Below are 21,741 nucleotides of genomic sequence, written 5' to 3'. Positions count from 1 at the left end.
TACTCCTATGTACGAGAATATAACTACTATAATACTGCTCCTAAGTACAAGAATATAACTACTATAATACTGCTCCTATGTACAAGAATATAACTACTATAATACTACTCCTATGTACATGAATATAACTACTATAATACTACCTGCTATGTACAAGAATATAACTACTATAATACTACTCCTATGTACATGAATATAACTACTATAATACTACCTGCTATGTACAAGAATATAACTACTATAATACTACTCCTATGTACATGAATATAACTACTATAATACTGCTCCTATGTACAAGAATATAAACTACTATAATACTGCTCCTATGTACAAGAATATAACTACTATAATACTACTCCTATGTACATGAATATAACTACTATAATACTACCTGCTATGTACAAGAATATAACTACTATAATACTACTCCTATGTACAAGAATATAAACTACTATAATACTGCTCCTATGTACAAGAATATAACTACTATAATACTGCTCCTATGTACAAGAATATAACTACTATAATACTACTCCTATGTACAAGAATATAAACTACTATAATACTGCTCCTATGTACAAGAATATAACTACTATAATACTGCTCCTATGTACAAGAATATAACTACTATAATACTGCTCCTATGTATAAGAATATAACTACTATAATACTGCTCCTATGTGTAAGAATATAACTACTATAATACTACTCCTATGTACAAGAATATAAACTACTATAATACTGCTCCTATGTACAAGAATATAACTACTATAATACTGCTCCTATGTACAAGAATATAACTACTATAATACTGCTCCTATGTGTAAGAATATAACTACTATAATACTGCCCCCTATGTACCAGAATATAACTACTATATTACTACTCCTATGTACAAGAATATAACTACTATAATACTGCTCCTATGTATAAGAATATAACTTCTATAATACTGCTCCTATGTACATGAATATAACTACTATAATACTGCTCCTATGTACAAGACTATAACTGCTATAATACTACTCCTATGTACAAGAATATAACTACTATAATACTGCTCCTATGTACAAGAATATAGCTACTATAATACTACTCCTATGTACGAGAATATAACTACTATAATACTGCTCCTATGTACAAGAATATAACTACTATAATACTGCTCCTATGTACAAGAATATAACTACTATAATACTACTCCTATGTACATGAATATAACTACTATAATACTACTCCTATGTGCAAGAATATAACTACTATAATACTGCTCCTATGTACAAGAATATAACTACTATAATACTACCTCCTATGTACAAGAATATAACTACTATAATACTGTTCCTATGTACAAGAATATAACTACTATAATACTACTCCTATGTACAAGACTATAACTACTATAATACTGCTCCTATGTACAAGACTATAACTACTATAATACTGCTCCTATGTACAAGAATATAACTACTATAATACTGTTCCTATGTACAAGAATATAACTACTATAATACTACTCCTATGTACATGAATATAACTACTATAATACTACCTCCTATGTACAAGAATATAACTACTATAATACTACTCCTATGTACAAGAATATAAACTACTATAATACTGCTCCTATGTACAAGACTATAAATGCTATAATACTACTATGTACAAGAATATAACTACTATAATACTGCTCCTATGTACAAGAATATAACTACTATAATACTACTCCTACAAGAATATAACTACTATAATACTACTCCTATGTACAAGAATATAACTACTATAATACTACCTCCTATGTACAAGAATATAACTACTATAATACTGCTCCTATGTACAAGAATATAAACTACTATAATACTGCTCCTATGTACAAGACTATAACTGTTATAATACTACTCCTATGTACAAGAATATAACTACTATAATACTGCTCCTATGTACAAGAATATAACTACTATAATACTTCTCCTATGTACAAGAATATAACTACTATAATACTACTCCTATGTACATGAATATAACTACTATAATACTACCTCCTATGTACAAGAATATAACTACTATAATACTACTCCTATGTACATGAATATAACTACTATAATACTGCTCCTATGTACAAGAATATAAACTACTATAATACTGCTCCTATGTACAAGACTATAACTGCTATAATACTACTCCTATGTACAAGAATATAACTACTATAATACTGCTCCTATGTACAAGAATATAACTACTATAATACTACTCCTATGTACGAGAATATAACTACTATAATACTGCTCCTATGTACAAGAATATAACTACTATAATACTACTCCTATGTACATGAATATAACTACTATAATACTGCTCCTATGTACAAGAATATAAACTACTATAATACTGCTCCTATGTACAAGAATATAACTACTATAATACTACTCCTATGTACATGAATATAACTACTATAATACTACCTGCTATGTACAAGAATATAACTACTATAATACTACTCCTATGTACAAGAATATAAACTACTATAATACTGCTCCTATGTACAAGAATATAACTACTATAATACTGCTCCTATGTATAAGAATATAACTACTATAATACTGCTCCTATGTGTAAGAATATAACTACTATAATACTACTCCTATGTACAAGAATATAAACTACTATAATACTGCTCCTATGTACAAGAATATAACTACTATAATACTGCTCCTATGTACAAGAATATAACTACTATAATACTGCTCCTATGTGTAAGAATATAACTACTATAATACTACCTCCTATGTACAAGAATATAACTACTATAATACTGCTCATATGTACAAGAATATAACTACTATAATACTACTCCTATGTACATGAATATAACTACTATAATACTGCTCCTATGTACAAGAATATAAACTACTATAATACTGCTCCTATGTACAAGACTATAACTGCTATAATACTACTCCTATGTACAAGAATATAACTACTATAATACTGCTCCTATGTACAAGAATATAACTACTATAATACTACTCCTATGTACGAGAATATAACTACTATAATACTGCTCCTATGTACAAGAATATAACTACTATAATACTACTCCTATGTACATGAATATAACTACTATAATACTGCTCCTATGTACAAGAATATAAACTACTATAATACTGCTCCTATGTACAAGAATATAACTACTATAATACTACTCCTATGTACATGAATATAACTACTATAATACTACCTGCTATGTACAAGAATATAACTACTATAATACTACTCCTATGTACAAGAATATAAACTACTATAATACTGCTCCTATGTACAAGAATATAACTACTATAATACTGCTCCTATGTATAAGAATATAACTACTATAATACTGCTCCTATGTGTAAGAATATAACTACTATAATACTACTCCTATGTACAAGAATATAAACTACTATAATACTGCTCCTATGTACAAGAATATAACTACTATAATACTGCTCCTATGTACAAGAATATAACTACTATAATACTGCTCCTATGTGTAAGAATATAACTACTATAATACTACCTCCTATGTACAAGAATATAACTACTATAATACTGCTCATATGTACAAGAATATAACTACTATAATACTACTCCTATGTGCAAGAATATAACTACTATAATACTGCCCCCTATGTACCAGAATATAACTACTATATTACTACTCCTATGTACAAGAATATAACTACTATAATACTGCTCCTATGTACAAGAATATAGCTACTATAATACTACTCCTATGTATGAAAATATAACTACTATAATACTGCTCCTATGTATAAGAATATAACTTCTATAATACTGCTCCTATGTACATGAATATAACTACTATAATACTACTCCTATGTGCAAGAATATAACTACTATAATACTGCCCCCTATGTACCAGAATATAACTACTATATTACTACTCCTATGTGCAAGAATATAACTACTATAATACTGCCCCCTATGTACCAGAATATAACTACTATATTACTACTCCTATGTACAAGAATATAACTACTATAATACTGCTCCTATGTATAAGAATATAACTTCTATAATACTGCTCCTATGTACATGAATATAACTACTATAATACTACTCCTATGTGCAAGAATATAACTACTATAATACTGCCCCCTATGTACCAGAATATAACTACTATATTACTACTCCTATGTACAAGAATATAACTACTATAATACTGCTCCTATGTATAAGAATATAACTTCTATAATACTGCTCCTATGTGCAAGAATATAACTACTATAATACTGCCCCATATGTACCAGAATATAACTACTATATTACTACTCCTATGTACAAGAATATAACTACTATAATACTACTCCTATGTGCAAGAATATAACTACTATAATACTGCCCCCTATGTACCAGAATATAACTACTATATTACTACTCCTATGTACAAGAATATAACTACTATAATACTGCTCCTATGTACAAGAATATAACTACTATAATACTGCTGCTATGTACAAGAATATAGCTACTATAATGCTACTCCTATGTACGAGAATATAACTACTATAATACTGCTCCTATGTACAAGAATATAACTAATACAAAAATAGAAAAAGATATAAAGTAGCTCACCCTTGTAGTCGTTCAAATGATGATTGTTGGTGCACGACCCTATTCTCCTTGACTCATTGGAGTAAATAAATGGAAGTATAATCTTGTCAAACCGAAGGTTCGATATAAGGGTCCGCGACTCACAGCTTGTAAAAACTTTTCTTTTTATTTCATCCTTTTAAAATTTCTGTTTGCCACCATAGGCTGAAGTATACATTTAAACACAAAAAAACATAGTGTAGACAAGGTAGACACTGGACATGGTGAGTTAAAAACCGCTAGAAAACTGACGCGTTTCGGGACTATTGAGGCGTCCCTTACTCGTAGTGAAACTAGCCTGGAATATAACTACTATAATACTGCTCCTATGTACAAGAATATAACTACTATAATACTACTCCTATGTACATGAATATAACTACTATAATACTACCTGCTATGTACAAGAATATAACTACTATAATACTACTCCTATGTACATGAATATAACTACTATAATACTGCTCCTATGTACAAGAATATAAACTACTATGATACTGCTCCTATGTACAAGAATATAACTACTATAATACTACCTGCTATGTACAAGAATATAACTACTATAATACTACTCCTATGTACAAGAATATAAACTACTATAATACTGCTCCTATGTACAAGAATATAACTACTATAATACTGCTCCTATGTACAAGAATATAACTACTATAATACTGCTCCTATGTATAAGAATATAACTACTATAATACTGCTCCTATGTGTAAGAATATAACTACTATAATACTACCTCCTATGTACAAGAATATAACTACTATAATACTGCTCCTATGTACATGAATATAACTACTATAATACTACTCCTATGTGCAAGAATATAACTACTATAATACTGCCCCCTATGTACCAGAATATAACTACTATATTACTACTCCTATGTACAAGAATATAACTACTATAATACTGCTCCTATGTATAAGAATATAACTTCTATAATACTGCTCCTATGTGCAAGAATATAACTACTATAATACTGCCCCATATGTACCAGAATATAACTACTATATTACTACTCCTATGTACAAGAATATAACTACTATAATACTACTCCTATGTGCAAGAATATAACTACTATAATACTGCCCCCTATGTACCAGAATATAACTACTATATTACTACTCCTATGTACAAGAATATAACTACTATAATACTGCTCCTATGTACAAGAATATAACTACTATAATACTGCTGCTATGTACAAGAATATAGCTACTATAATACTACTCCTATGTACGAGAATATAACTACTATAATACTGCTCCTATGTACAAGAATATAACTAATACAAAAATAGAAAAAGATATAAAGTAGCTCACCCTTGTAGTCGTTCAAATGATGATTGTTGGTGCACGACCCTATTCTCCTTGACTCATTGGAGTAAATAAATGGAAGTATAATCTTGTCAAACCGAAGGTTCGATATAAGGGTCCGCGACTCACAGCTTGTAAAAACTTTTCTTTTTATTTCATCCTTTTAAAATTTCTGTTTGCCACCATAGGCTGAAGTATACATTTAAACACAAAAAAACATAGTGTAGACAAGGTAGACACTGGACATGGTGAGTTAAAAACCGCTAGAAAACTGACGCGTTTCGGGACTATTGAGGCGTCCCTTACTCGTAGTGAAACTAGCCTGGAATATAACTACTATAATACTGCTCCTATGTACAAGAATATAACTACTATAATACTACTCCTATGTACATGAATATAACTACTATAATACTACCTGCTATGTACAAGAATATAACTACTATAATACTACTCCTATGTACATGAATATAACTACTATAATACTGCTCCTATGTACAAGAATATAAACTACTATGATACTGCTCCTATGTACAAGAATATAACTACTATAATACTACCTGCTATGTACAAGAATATAACTACTATAATACTACTCCTATGTACAAGAATATAAACTACTATAATACTGCTCCTATGTACAAGAATATAACTACTATAATACTGCTCCTATGTACAAGAATATAACTACTATAATACTGCTCCTATGTATAAGAATATAACTACTATAATACTGCTCCTATGTGTAAGAATATAACTACTATAATACTACCTCCTATGTACAAGAATATAACTACTATAATACTGCTCCTATGTACATGAATATAACTACTATAATACTACTCCTATGTGCAAGAATATAACTACTATAATACTGCCCCCTATGTACCAGAATATAACTACTATATTACTACTCCTATGTACAAGAATATAACTACTATAATACTGCTCCTATGTATAAGAATATAACTTCTATAATACTGCTCCTATGTACAAGAATATAACTACTATAATACTACTCCTATGTGCAAGAATATAACTACTATAATACTGCCCCCTATGTACCAGAATATAACTACTATATTACTACTCCTATGTACAAGAATATAACTACTATATTACTACTCCTATGTACAAGAATATAACTACTATAATACTGCTCCTATGTATAAGAATATAACTTCTATAATACCGCTCCTATGTACAAGAATTTTACTACTATAATACTGCTCCTATGTACAAGAATATAACTACTATAATACTACTCCTATGTACAAGAATATAACTACTATAATACTGCTCCTATGTGTAATAATATAACTACTATAATACTGCTCCTATGTACATGAATATAACTATGATAATACTGCTCCTATATTTGGTCTTGTAGTACTATGAGGGTTTTATATGTAACATGAACCCTCAAATTTCCCTATTGGTACCGATTATGACTCAGCCCCATTATGTTGTGGTCATGTTACTTATGCAGATAGTCTTCCTGTATTAACCCTTTCACTTCTGTGTTTCGATTTGATTGCACCAGGAGGAGGAAATATTTTAATATAAAACAGAGAAGTCCCGATCCGCTGGGTGCTGCTCCAGTGACTCTGGACTCCCGTAGTTGGCTCGTTTCCCAGAAATTTTACTTTCCAACGTGACGTGACTTAGGAATGTTCAGCTTGCAGGAACTAATCTGAAACAACAGCTCCCTTTGTGAGTCAGGCCTCTGGGACTCCTGAGCGGGTTAAGAGCCTTCCCTTAGGTAGCTATTTCCAGAGGGATGTTTATTTGGTCTTTGTTCTTGTGCAATATCCCAACAAAGACTGAGCGACTGAGCAGGAGGAAAGAGCCATTTGGCATGGTGTAGATGTGGTACATGAGGGGCCGGGAAGAAAAGAATGCGGAGGGGGCACTGTTTGTGTCCTAGAGAGGAACTTATTTTTAGGAAGAAGAGATTATCTCTAATGTAGTCTGGGAAATATATGTCATACCAGTCACCGATCTCCATTAAAGGGTTTGTCCATATTAAACAACACTTTTCATTAGTAGGGTCCTTCCAGAACAGACTTTCTATATGAATGGACGGGAGAATCAGGACTCACAGGCTCTCTCTATGAGTAGGGGGGAGAAGCAGGACTCACAGGCTCTCTATGAGTAGGGGGAGAAGCAGGACTCATGGGCTCTCTCTATGAGTAGGAGGAGAAGCAGGACTCACAGGCTCTCTCTATGAGTAGGGGGAGAAGCAGGACTCACAGGCTCTCTCTATGAGTAGGGGGAGAAGCAGCACTCACAGGCTCTCTCTATGAGTAGGGGGAGAAGCAGGACTCACAGGCTCTCTCTATGAGTAGGGGAGAAGCAGGACTCACAGGCTCTCTATGAGTAGGGGGGAGAAGCAGGACTCACAGGCTCTCTCTATGAGTAGGGGGAGAAGCAGGACTCACAGGCTCTCTATGAGTAGGGGGGAGAAGCAGGACTCACAGGCTCTCTCTATGAGTAGGGGGAGAAGCAGGACTCACAGGCTCTCTATGAGTAGGGGGAGAAGCAGGACTCACAGGCTCTCTATGAGTAGGGGGAGAAGCAGGACTCACAGGCTCTCTATGAGTAGGGGGAGAAGCAGGACACACAGGCTCTCTCTATGAGTAGGGGGAGAAGCAGGACTCACAGGCTCTCTCTATGAGTAGGGGGAGAAGCAGGACTCACAGGCTCTCTATGAGTAGGGGGGAGAAGCAGGACTCACAGGCTCTCTATGAGTAGGGGGAGAAGCAGGACTCACAGGCTCTCTCTATGAGTAGGGGGGAGAAGCAGGACTCACAGGCTCTCTCTATGAGTAGGGGGAGAAGCAGGACTCACAGACTCTCTATGAGTAGGAGGAGAAGCAGGACTCACAGGCTCTCTATGAGTAGGGGGAGAAGCAGGACTCACAGGCTCTCTATGAGTAGGGGGGAGAAGCAGGACTCACAGGCTCTCTCTATGAGTAGGGGGAGAAGCAGGACTCACAGGCTCTCTCTATGAGTAGGAGGAGAAGCAGGACTCACAGGCTCTCTATGAGTAGGGGGAGAAGCAGGACTCACAGGCTCTCTATGAGTAGGGGGAGAAGCAGGACTCACAGGCTCTCTATGAGTAGGGGGAGAAGCAGGACTCACAGACTCTCTATGAGTAGGAGGAGAAGCAGGACTCACAGGCTCTCTATGAGTAGGAGGAGAAGCAGGACTCACAGGCTCTCTATGAGTAGGAGGAGAAGCAGGACTCACAGGCTCTCTATGAGTAGGGGGAGTAGCAAGACTTAAATCATAGAAAACTGTATATTCTCAAGCTCTGCACCTCCCCCTCTATCATTTGCTCCCGTCAGATAGGAAACCTGATAACTCAACTTTATCTAGTCATAAGAGGAGGGCCATGGTAGAGGGGGAGTGAATTGGGTGGTTTGGTACAAAATTTAGATTTTCATCTCAAGAAATGAAACTTATGAAAACTGTCATATCAGTAAACATCAGATTTTACGTTTTCCCCTGAACGACCCATTACTGGACAAAAGGAAGGGGAGATAACGGCAGATAAGTGAAGTCATGTCTTAAGTCTATTCAAAGACGTCTTCATAGAAGAGCTCCAGGAAAAGGAGTTGAATCATCGTCATGAGAGTCATTGCTGCGGAGTCATCACATAACCGCTCGGCCCTCCAGACTAATAATAGAGGAGAATATACAAATATCAGACTTTCTAAAAATGGCCAAGGTCAGCATCTGGACGGGGGCGGCTCTCACCACATGAATTACTGAAGGTGAATGTTCATCTCAATAATAGAAGAGTCTTTATACATATTTAATACAAATACTCGGAACAAGAGACATAAACTTTCATCTCCACCGCGCTGACTTAGCAAAAACCATCAAAAACAACAACAACAGAATCATAAAACACCAAATCGATGTCTCTCTGCCCCAGAACCTGTATTAGTTATCAGTCAGCATTTATTTATGCTGATTTTTTTTTTATAGAACTCTGATTGATGGGTCGCGTTTACATTGTATAACTTGTTGTTGAGTTTTTGACTTGGGGGTCCGGCTGTAGCGTCCCACTGGGAATACTACAAAGGGAGGAGATAGTGTTTGGGTATGTATACAGTATTGATGCAATTACGTGTGTTAAGAAACTAACTATGCCTTTAGTGGGCCAAACCATTTGAGCTGAGGGTTGAGTTGATGGTATGACCCATTACTAAGTCCAAGGTGGAGGAGCGAAGTGAGAACACTGAGCTAGAGCTACTAGGCTTTGTGTTGATCGGCAATCAGGAGATGGGAGTAATCCCCGCTCTTTTTTGTGTAAGATATTACTAATCAAATATTAAATTAAAATTTTGTACAAATTTTTTTTTTTTTTTTTTTGCACTGCCTTTGACACTTTCCCAAAAAGGGGTAGGGGTGAGGGCTTGCTGAAATCTTACAATAATTATGCTAGTAATCTACACCAACTATGGCAAAGCTAGCATAGACTTCCCTCCTGGCCCATGGTCTGGCGGAGGGTGCGCCCCATTTGTGAGGAGGGGTGTGCCTCATCATAAGTGAAGTGTACCTTCTGCCAGCGATAGGGTTAATAGCGCCAATCTTAATTGTGTGTTAAAGAAGTCTGTGATGGTAAGATTATATGGACCTCATAGCTACAATCCTCTGGTCAGACAGGGCAACCCTTTTTGGATCTGTAACCCTCAGCCAGGACATTGCAGACATTCTGGAGGATTTAGAAGATACAACACACTATTAAAGAGGAAGACTATCTCAACAAGGGGACACAGGCTACCACCCATGACGTACTATCTTAACGCCCATCTCCAACCCCAGTGGATACTCTTTAAAGAGAGTCTGTCATCAGAACCCAGTATATCATCCCAGCCCTGCAGATGGATTATGCATAGTCACAAAAACAGCAACATCTCAACATCAGAGTAAGTAATTCACAAGGAGAAAACATTGTTTGATTCAGGTGACCTATCATCATAACCTATCTATCTGCAGTGCTGGAGTGATATGCTGGTTCTGGTGACACACACTCTTTAACTACTGTACCACCAGCATCTGACCCCTGTTCTTCATCAGTACAGTATTACATTTGTAACCCTGTCTCCCGTCACCTACCATCATGGGCACTCCAACAAACATCAGGCTCAGGAAGGCCTTCCACTAGGATCTGCCCTAAGCCTTAGCCTAAGAAGATTTGGTAGAGATCCTTGCTACCATGACTTCAGCTACTATGACTCCCAACCTTCAGGTCTTCCTTCCAGGAGGCTGCTGCATGGTGTTGAGATTGTCACTGATTGCTGGAATGAAGCCATAGTCTCGTGTGCCTTGCTTTTAATTGCCTTTTTGAGGTTAGAGCTTCATTGCCCAGGATAGTCACAAATAGGTGGACAGAGGCAAAGCGTCCCAGAGTCATGGGAGGTTCACAGCTATAGCTTATAGGGCTCTGACATATACGAGCAGAAGCATGTGCACCTTATAGATATAGTAACCGGATGGGATTTGTCTTTGTGCATCAGTTTTTGGGACATGAGCCTCTCAATAAGTCTGGCACTACTCACTTCAGCACAGCCAATTACTAAGACTGGTTTTAATAAATCCGCTCCACTTTGTAAATTGTCCTACAGTACACATAGACAATACCGCCATATGGTACACATAATGGCGGTTTTCCTCTATTTTTCCGCTTCCCGGTACATCATACGGAATGATAAATTTTGCCATTGAGAAATACATTTTGTGCGACAAAAACCAAGCCCTCCTATGGCTCCGGCAGTGACCACATAAAAGAGGTGCGGGGAGTAAACTACGATAAAATTAAAATTGGCTCCTGGAAGGGCTAAGAAGCAGGGGCCACTTGCAAATACTCCGACGTCCATGTCTTTGGCCATATCCAAATGGTATTTCAGCTGCACGACATGGACGCCCCCCCCCACTCCCACCCACTGAAATGAACCAAACTTAGGGCACCGTAACGTTCTAGGACAATTTAAATTAGTCTACGTATGATTCGGTCACGTGAAAACACGGAATCCGTAAATTGTAGCCATGCTGTGCTTGTAGAGGAGAATATGGCGCAGTTTGGAGGCTCCTCAGGAAACCCCTTGGCTCTATGAATTCTTATTGCCTGTTATTGTATCTGTGCGCTGCCCCTATCTGCCACTAGAGGGCGGACTTCTCCTCACCATAGAGTTACTGATTAGAGACAGGCAATACATGGGATACCATAGAGATGTCAGCGCCCCGGAAGGGCTCGTCTGTGATTGGCTGGAGGTCAGGGTAGCAGCCAATCAAATGTCCGGACCTTGTGACTGGGAATGCTGATGTGTTCTCCCGGCTTCATTGCTTGTTAGCCCCAGAGACCGAGCGCGTCCTGAGCATGCCTTACTACCGCACCTGGGAGGAGTTCACGAGGGCCGCAGAGAAGCTCTACCAGGCCGACCCCATGAAGGTGAGGCCGGGGGAGGATGGAGGGCGCTGGGACTAGGTTATAGCTCCGGCTATGGTGGTCACTGCTGTCTGGCAGAGAGTTGGAGAGATCTTCTCATAGATGTCCCATAATCTGGGGCCCCTGTGTGAGAGGGCCCTCCTAGCTACAGCTGTGTTGTGGCCCTAAGACCCCAGGTCAGTCATGGCCCCCCCTTGCTGATCTTAGGAACTGCAGTGTGACAGGCGGGTCTGTTGTTATGGAGGCTGTTTTGTCTTAAAGGGGCACTCCTACCTCTATCATGTCATGGATATGTCTCACAACAGCGCCGCTCTGCAGGGCAATTGCTGAATGAGCACCAGGACGGCTTAAAGGGATTCTCCCACTAATTACCATGTCGGAATAGCCTTAAAGGGGTCTCCCATCTACATAATTATTTTTACATTTATAGATAATTAAAAGTTGAACATTTTTGCAAATCTAAGTAATTAAACATTTTGCAGAGTTTTAAGGATTTTCTCTAAATATCTTGTGGTGACAGTCTGTTGTCTTGATCGGTTGCCAGTGGATATGACCATGAAATCCGCCATGATTTCTTCATTGTGGCCGGGATATCTTCTGATACATGTCGTGTCCCTGCCTGATAACCCGGCTGCAATAAGAAAATCATGGCTGGGTTCCTGATAAGTCCCAGACCATAGAAAGTTTCTGCATTGGTGGTCGTATCCAACCAACGGACTGTCACCACTAAGAAAGTTCGAGAAAATCTGTAAAACTTTGCAGAGTTTTTAATTACTTTTATTTGCAAAAATGTTTAACTTTTAATTATCTACAAATATAGATATGATCATTTACATGGGAATACCCCTTTAAGAAAGGCTATTCGTCTCCTACCTTTAGATGTGGTCTCCGCAGTGCCGTTCCTTAGAATTACTGGTTTTAACTGGTATGCAAATGATTTCTCCGCAGCAATGAGGGCGATGGGGTCGTCCGCACTGCTGCCCGAGAGCTCGTTCCAGTGACGCCGCCATCTTCAGCTGCAACCCCGCCTCTTCTGTTTTCTGTCTCGGTCCAACTTCCGACGCCTGCACAGTACGCTCCTGTATCCGCCGGCGGCCATTTTTGGGAGGCCGCTCTTGCTTTTGTAGTTCAATACAGGAGCGTACTGCGCAGGTGTCGGAAATTGGACAGAGACGGAAGACAGAAGAGGCGGGGTTGCAGCTGAAGATGGAGGCGTTGCTGGAAAGAGCTCTCGGGCCCCATCGCCATTTGAGCGCTGGGGCCCGCCCTCGTTGCTGCGGAGAACTCATTTCCATACTGGTTAAAACTGGTATTTCTAAGGAACGGCGCCGTGGAGACCACATCTAAAGGTAAGAGACGAATAGCCTTTCTTAAGGCTATTCCGACGTGGTAATTAGAAAAAAAAATGTTGCTTTAGTGGTAGAATCCCTTTAAAGGGGCTCTATCAGCAAAATCATGCTGATAGAGCCCCACATATGCGTGCATAGCCTTTAAAAAGGCTATTCAGGCACTGTAAAAGTTAAATTAAACTACCCCGCCGTTCTAAAATAATAACTTAAAAAAGAATGTGATCTACTTACTGAAGGTGCACGCTGGGCGGTCATTCAGGGTGCGCCGTCTTCTTCTTCCCCGCCTCTTCTTCCTCTGACGTCTTCGGGTCCCGTCCTCCTCCGACGCTTGCTCGCAGACACTGACAAAAAAAAAATAGCCCGGGCGCATGCGCAGTAGCACGCGGCTTCTACTACGGCTGCTGCGCATGCGCCCGGGCTATTTTTTTTGATAGAGCCCCTTTAAAGGGGGGTTTAGGGTTTCTTGTGGCCCTTGGGTCTTTCTGCCTCTATTACCATGAGCAGTGACCATTGTAAACCCCCCGTAGTATAGGAACCTACCTATGAACAAGGAAAAGGTTGACCGCACCTAAAATCCCCCTGGAGGACGTGTACAAAGACTCCTGGACAATCCCTATAACCCCTTAGCGACTCTTGACGTAACTGTACGTCATGGGTCGCATGGGGATGTATGGAGCGAGCTCACACGCTGAGCTCGCTCCATACACGGCAGATGCCGGCTGTATAATACAGCCAGGACCTGCCAATAACAGCAGCGGTCGGTGCCCGAGCCGATCGCTGCTGTTAACCCTTTACACACTGCGGTCAAACGTGACCGCAGTGTGTAAACCGTGCCGGCGGCACGGGCGCCGCCATGTTTCCCTGATCGCCGCCCTCCTAAACGTCACATGAGGGCGGTGATCGGTTGCTATGACAGCCGGAAGCCTATTGAAGGCTTCCAGGCTTGTCTCTGCACTAGATCTATTAGACGATGCCAGAGGCAGCCTCTAATAGAAGTGCTGCGATTCTGCTATTCACTGCAATACTGTAGTATTGCAGTGAATAGTATGAGCGATCAGACCCCCTAGGTTTCAAGGTACCTAAGGGGTCTGATCATAAATGTATAACAAGAAAAAAAAAAGTTTTTAAAAGTATTAAAAAAATAAAAAAATATAAAAGTTCAAATCACCCCCCTTTCCCTAGATCAGCTATAAAAGTAATTAAAGAACATTAAACATAAACATATTAGGTATCCCTGTGCTCCAAAATGCCCGAACTATTAGAATATTAAAACATTTATCCCGTACTGCGAACGGCGTAGCGGCAAAAAAAATAAAAACAGCCAAAAAGTGTTTTTTTTTCAACACTTTGCCTCCTATAAAAAATTGAATAAAAAGTGATCAAACCATCAGATCTTTCCCCAAATGGTATCAATAGAAACGTCATCTTGTCCCGCATAAAAAGACATCACAACCAGCTCCATACATGGAAATATGAAAAAGTTACAGGTGTTAGAACATGATGACACAATTTTTTTTTTTTCTATTTTGCAAAGTTTATCATTTTTTTTTTAAAGTATCAAAACATTTCAAATACTATATAAATTTGGTATCACCGCGTTCGTACTGACACGTAGAACACAGGTAACATGTCATTTGTACCAAACAGTGAATGCTGTAAAAATTAAACCCATAAGAAAATGGCGCAAATGCATTTTTTCTCCAATTGCGCCTCATTCTGAATTTTTTTCCAGCTTCCCAGTACATTGCACAGCATATTGAATGGTGCCATTACAAAGAACAATTTGTTCCGCAAACAATAAGCCATCATGTGACTCTGTGAACTGAAAAATGAAAAAGTTATGGCTCTTGAAATGTGAGGAGGGAAAAACGAAAATGCGAAACCAAAAAATGGCCTGGTCCTTAAGGGGTTAAAGGGGTGATACAAGATAACGTGGCTCCTCTCTTCATACCAAACAGTGCCACGTCTGTCCGTGGGTTGTGTCAGGTATTGCGGCTGAATAAAAACATCCCTTGTCTGCACGCAGAGGCTGAGAACCTGTCATGGTCATGTCCTGATTGTCCAAGAGAAGACTGACACACTGTTACAAACCCTGCTGCTGTGTTGGTTGTGATCATAGTTGTGCACTGTGTAGGTCGAGGGCCACAGAGTCCATATCTGGGAATGAAAGCAGTCAGTAGTGGTAACCAAAGTGTATACAGAGTATATACAACCTGTATGGCTGCTCAGGGGCCCTCCGCTCTCTGTGACGACCCCTGGAAATGAGCTTGATGTTTAATGTGCACAGCTTCTATGCAGATCTATCTGTCACCATGGTTCTAGACTACAAACCAACTCCCTGCAGTCTGATCCTCCGGCCCAATCCCTGCAGCATCAGATTAGTCTGTAACATGGAGTCCTAATACTGCAATACAATGGGGGGTTGTTATAGCTGTATCCAGTGAGCTAGGAGGCCTGGACTCCAGACTGACACATTGTAACAAACTGACAAGGCCAAAGAGACTTGAGCTGCTGCTGCTGATATGTATACTTCTGTGGATTCTCTAGGGCAGGTTCACATGATGTGATGTGAAGAGGAATTTGTGGTGGACTTCTGCCTTAAATTCCTCCTGAGATATGTATTATGGTGTCTATATATCTCCCCCCCCCCCCAGCATCCTCTCATAATTTCAAAATCAGCGTTGAATTCCATCGTGTGAATGGACCCTTAGTCTATAAACTGTTTTGGGCCAAGGCCCCAAGTAGTGAACCTCAGCTGGAAAATGCAGAAAAGATCACAGCGGAAACGCATCATGTTTTTTCCCTGTAGAGTTTTCCGTTATGGACTTTCTGCCCCTGTTATACTTCTAAGAGCGGGTTCACACCTGCGCCCGGTCTCCGCTTTCAGGTTTCTGTCTTCTGCTGGACAGGAGTCGGAAACTGGCAGTCCAGTTTGCAAATGGGCTTGCGAAGTGTCCGCCCTGTGAGCGTTTTGTGGTCTCCGTGGCTAAACAGTTTTTGTTTTTTTTTAACCAGACACAAAGTCAGACATGCAGGACTTTGTGTCTGGTTACAAAAAAACCAAAAAAACTTTCGCCGCGGAGACCACAAAACGCTCACGGGCAGACACTGTTTGCCAGGTTTCCTGTCGGCAGAAGACGGAAACCTGAAAGCGGAGACTGGGGCGCAGATGTGAACCCGCCCTTATACCGGCGGTTTTCTTAGGTATAATTGACATGCTGTGACAAACACTCATATGTTTCTGCTGCGGATATATTTGTGCCAAAATGAATGACCCTGACCTCTCCAGCATGGGGGCGCACACCAGAAGACCCTGCTTTGAATTCGGTGCACTGCTTTTCACTGCAGCAAGACTAGATTTCGGGGTGACCTGGTTACCTCACTGGGTGGGTCTAGCAGGGGCTGTGTTGTACTATGTAGCCTGGTGACCGTGTGACTACATGCTAACCTTATAGACCTAGTGTCAGAGGTTGTTGCGCATCTCTCTCCTACTGTCAGACTAATCCCGCCGTATTCTCTTTCCTCACAGGTCCGGGTAGTGCTGAAGTACAGACACAGTGATGGACGTTTACGTATGAAGGTCACAGATGATGTTAAAGTAAGTGGGCATTGCTGTGGGTTAGGTCGCGTTCACATCTGTGTCATTTGATCTGTTCTTGCAATCGTCACAGGACTAGAAAGGGTTAAACAATACAAGGGTCCATGTAATGATGGATAACAAGGGACCCCAGTGACTATAATGGGGACTGTTGGGTATCGGGGTCTGGGCGCATAAGATCTTCTGTGTAACTGGTGTCCATGCCCTGTAACGTTGACTTTAGGCAATGTATACACACACTACATGACATATCTGACGTCCCGCATGTATACATTACCCCTGTACCCTATAGATGAGTCATGTGACTGTTTCCGGTCTCTTCCAGTGTTTACTCTACAGCACGGATCAAGCTCAGGACGTAAAGAAGATCGAGAAATTCCACAGTCAGCTGATGCGACTAATGGTGGCCAAGGAATCCCGCAGCGCTGCCGTGGAGGCGGACTAAGCATCTCCGACCCAGACGGAAAGAAACCAATCGCTCATCGGGATTTTTTTTTTTTAATTTTTCTTTTCCTGCGGTCCACCAGAGAGAAGAACGTGACTCGCCATAAACGGGGAACCAATGAGTTAAAAACTTATTTATAAAATAATAAATTTCTCCTAGTTTTAGGCTTTCAGGTGAAAGCTTCTATTTATTTTTGGAAATGGATCAGAATATGGAAATTCTCCAGAGATGAGTAAATATTAGACCGCGCGCAAGTTTTTGAAAATGTTTTTTCAAATTTTTTTTTTTTTTTTTCTTCCCTTTACAAAGTTTGTTTCTGGGATCATTTTCTAAATGCAGGAACTCCACTAAGTTCATGTAAAATATATATATTTTTTTCTGTCGCCTATATGCCAGAACCCATATACGGTGACGGCCCCTCATTTCTCGCATTCATCCTTTCCACTGGGTGCAGTTATGGGGGTACAAGGCCCGGACCCTCTTTGAGTGAGATTTATTCCAGCTGGTGTTGTCTGGAAAGTTTGGAATCTTTTTATCATTTTCAATAAACGTGATTATTAAGTAGTTGATTATTTTTTATCTATTGAAGGGGGAGGGGCTTGTGGTTTATTTTAAAGGGGTTGTTAGCCCCTCCCAGCCTGTGTAGTGGGCATGCTCTGTTGAGGAACTGAGCTGAATTATTTGACTTTGTTGTCACCAACCTCCCCTGCCACATAAACAGTGGTACCGGCAGTTGTCACAAGGGGGTGCTCACAGTCTATACGCTATAGGGATGTCATTAGGAGTAATATAAATACATTACTGGAAGTGCCCCCTAGTGGAAGGCTTGTGTGCTCTGCGGGAGACAGGTGAGCATTCTGTATACTGTTGAGCAATATTTTGGAGGCCCCATCTCCAGGACTGCACAACAGCACTCCTACTGGTGTAGATTGGTATCGCATATTGCATATCTCTTATTAAAAAAACAAAACCCCTTGTGAGATCAGTGAAATTTCTCCTAATCCCCGCATACTTAGGTAGTGTGTAATTATAGTGTGTCACATGTCTGTGTATTAATATGGCGCCACTACTACACAATGCCAGGCTGTGCCATACATAGCATAAGCTAATGCTGCAACAGTGACTCCTACCAGTGGGAAGAGGTACTGCACCACTAACTCAAAGTACAATGTAATCCAGTACTGAATTGATGATGGGGGCTGAAGGATTGGTGGTACACATTGGGAAGTCAAGGCTAGCCTGCCTGGTCAGATCTCATTGATGAACTATTAGAAAGCAAACTGCTGCCTATGGTCGGTGGGATTAGACAGAGGGCACGGCAGTGTCACAGACTGGTCACTGATCCACCATTGGACCACGGTGCCAGGTCTGATAGATCGGGTGTTACACCATGTGGACTCCAGGCTGCGTATGTATCACTTACCTTGGGATCAGATGCCACCCGGGGGCGCTATTAGAAGAGGCCGTGTGATGGTCTGGGCAATGTCCTGGCCTCATGCATAGGTTACCATGATATATACTACCTACCTAAATATTATACAGACTAAGTACCCCCCCCATTCGTGGCAGTGACACCTCCTAATGGCTCCCGTACAGGAGCTTCACAATGATCAAGGAGGTAACTGCTCCATAACTTACAACTTACAGGACCTGCTCCTGATTTCTTGGTACCAGATGATACAGGACACCTGAAGGCATCGTGTGGGGTCCAGTCCTTGATGGGTCTGAGCTACTCTGATGGCACATATACCTATAGATCTCTATGTGTGTATGTATACTTATGCAATTTGTACAGCGCTCTCTTAGGTCTCATCCGCCTCCCTGGCGTCCATGATAATCTCCATAGGTGGACCAGTGTGTTGGATCTATGGGAAGAGGCGACTCTCGGCGGCCGCCCCGATTGATTTCACAGCCTCTATTCACCGCCTGCCAGCTCATAACCTCTCCGGAATTCGCCGGTGTCGGTTTCACGTTTCCCACACAACAGTCCATTTGCGGCACTGAAGGTGCGTGTAATCTGCCGCCGCGTCCTCTGGGGTTACATTCCGGAGAGTTTCTATAATCTGACCCTCCTGTAACCGAGAAGCTGCTGCTTTTCATTACTCCAACAATGGGACCTGGAGAGAAAATCTGACCCCGGCACCTGGATTTTAGCAATTTGATGATGGGGGGGGGGGGGGGGGAGAGATAAGTGACAAGTGACACCTTCTCAGGGCTCGGACCTGCTGCCAAAATCTGATACGAAGAAGAGGATTAAGCAGATTCTCAGCACTTTAATAGTAAATGGAAACAATCCGAAAGTAGATTCGGGGGCGTGTAGACTTTTGCAACATTTTATAAATTGCTCCAATGCATCTTAAGTGGGAAAAAGCAACTGACTGAATAGTCTCCATGATAAATGTAACACTGTGTTTTGTGTATACAGCTCCTGTGCGGGCCTATGTGTCTCCATGCTTATGGACAATCCCATTAGAGAGACCTTAAGGGTAGGGATATAGATTGTCACTGTACCTGGATATTGAGAAGACAAGGGTAGATTGATAAGGTATATTGATAGGTAGGTAGAAACACGACTACAGGATCAGACTACAAAGGTTTCGTTTTGTAGTCTGTTATCATGGTGACACATAGTTATGTATAAGAGCTGAATATCCAAAATGTTCAAGAATTTTTAATGAGGATTATTTGCAAAGTTGTTTGTATTTTCATTTTAGATGCACCGGAGCAATATAAAGTGGTTACAAAAGTCTCCACACCCTATGACACTTAGATTTGCTTTACAATAAAGGGACTGCGCCTTGTGCTATGACTTCTGGACAATCAGAATTAACTCTGTAAAGCCTGGTTGTGTCTTGGAGAAGCGGCCGTCTTGTCTGGTCAGAACACGCTGCTCACGTGAGGAGTATTGTGTGGAGTAGACGTGTTGTTAGGTGACAGCCCGGGAGCCGGTGACTACACCCAGACAATAAAGCGCCTGGCAGGGGAGATATGGCAGTGGGGTGTATTATACTGCCAACCAACACAAAACCTGGTGCCAGGGCAGAGGAAATGTGCGGCCTCCCCCCCCCCCAGACCCACCCTGCGCTCTAATGAGACGCATGGACTCTAGCACAGGGCAGTGTGAGGCTGAGCCTGTGTATCTAATCCTATAATGTGTGATAGAGTCTGATCAGCCGTGTATCTAAATCCATCATGTGTGATTCTGTTTGATACATTGCTGTATCTATTCCTACCATGTGTGATACAGTCTGCTCAGCAGTGTATCTAAGTCTTCTTTGGTGTGCCACTACCCAGTGTGAGTTCCTGACTCCCCCGCTCTGAGTCCATGTCAGGCTGGTCTATGTAGGGTATCACAACCTTCCCCCTGCAGATAACAGCAGCGGGTACACTCCGGGCACACAATGGCACCGCCTCAGCTATGTGATACCGCTGCCTACGAGGATTTCATAGTAAAACATTCATGACCTGTTCACACACAGCTAACCGATACCTTGCTCCAAATCCTCTGGTAATACTGTAGTTATCTGAAAAAACCTGCCTGCCGTCACCACTAGGGGGAGATCACTCCATACTAGCCTGAATATACACGGAACCCCATTATATCACACTATACAGTGAGCTATACTTAGAAAAAATCATGTCTGAGTGATAGGATCCCTTTAAATCCCACTCTACAGTGACTCCCCCTAGTGGTGGCTGCAGCCACACAGAATTATATCTTTTAAAGGGGCAGTCCACTTCTCTGTTTTTGCAGTCAATGAGTGAGAAGATGCTTGTGCATATCTAGAGGCTGACAACCCGACAATCCTGACCATCACCCATTGACCTGCAGTAAGTATTCATCAGAGGCTGTGACACTGCTGCTGTACCTACAACCTCCAGGCTATGCTGGGACTTGTAGTTGCTGAG

The 21,741-nt window shown here is 40.5% G+C and overlaps 1 protein-coding gene across 1 annotated transcript; it reads left to right on the top strand.

The window, feature by feature from the left end:
* Positions 1–12,283: 12,283 nt before the first annotated feature.
* Positions 12,284–18,395, top strand: SRP9 (signal recognition particle 9). Its single transcript, XM_075266503.1, has 3 exons — positions 12,284–12,443; positions 17,319–17,387; positions 17,713–18,395. Exons 1-3 carry the CDS (start codon positions 12,372–12,374, stop codon positions 17,830–17,832), a joined length of 261 nt encoding a protein of 86 aa, XP_075122604.1. The 5' UTR covers positions 12,284–12,371; the 3' UTR covers positions 17,833–18,395.
* The last annotated feature ends 3,346 nt before the right edge of the window (positions 18,396–21,741 follow it).

This window comes from Leptodactylus fuscus, chromosome 3 (genome assembly GCF_031893055.1).
Source record: "Leptodactylus fuscus isolate aLepFus1 chromosome 3, aLepFus1.hap2, whole genome shotgun sequence".
Lineage (NCBI taxonomy): Eukaryota > Metazoa > Chordata > Amphibia > Anura > Leptodactylidae > Leptodactylus > Leptodactylus fuscus.
This window is presented reverse-complemented; position numbering and strand designations above follow the sequence as displayed.

Excerpts from the sequence above, each read along its gene's own strand:
- SRP9 (XM_075266503.1), top strand. The coding sequence starts at position 12,372 with ATGCCTTACTACCGCACCTGGGAGGAGTTCACGAGGGCCGCAGAGAAG. Across the intron at positions 12,444-17,318 it reads ACCAGGCCGACCCCATGAAG|GTCCGGGTAGTGCTGAAGTA; the intron begins GTGAGGCCGGGG and ends CTTTCCTCACAG. Across the intron at positions 17,388-17,712 it reads AGGTCACAGATGATGTTAAA|TGTTTACTCTACAGCACGGA; the intron begins GTAAGTGGGCAT and ends GGTCTCTTCCAG.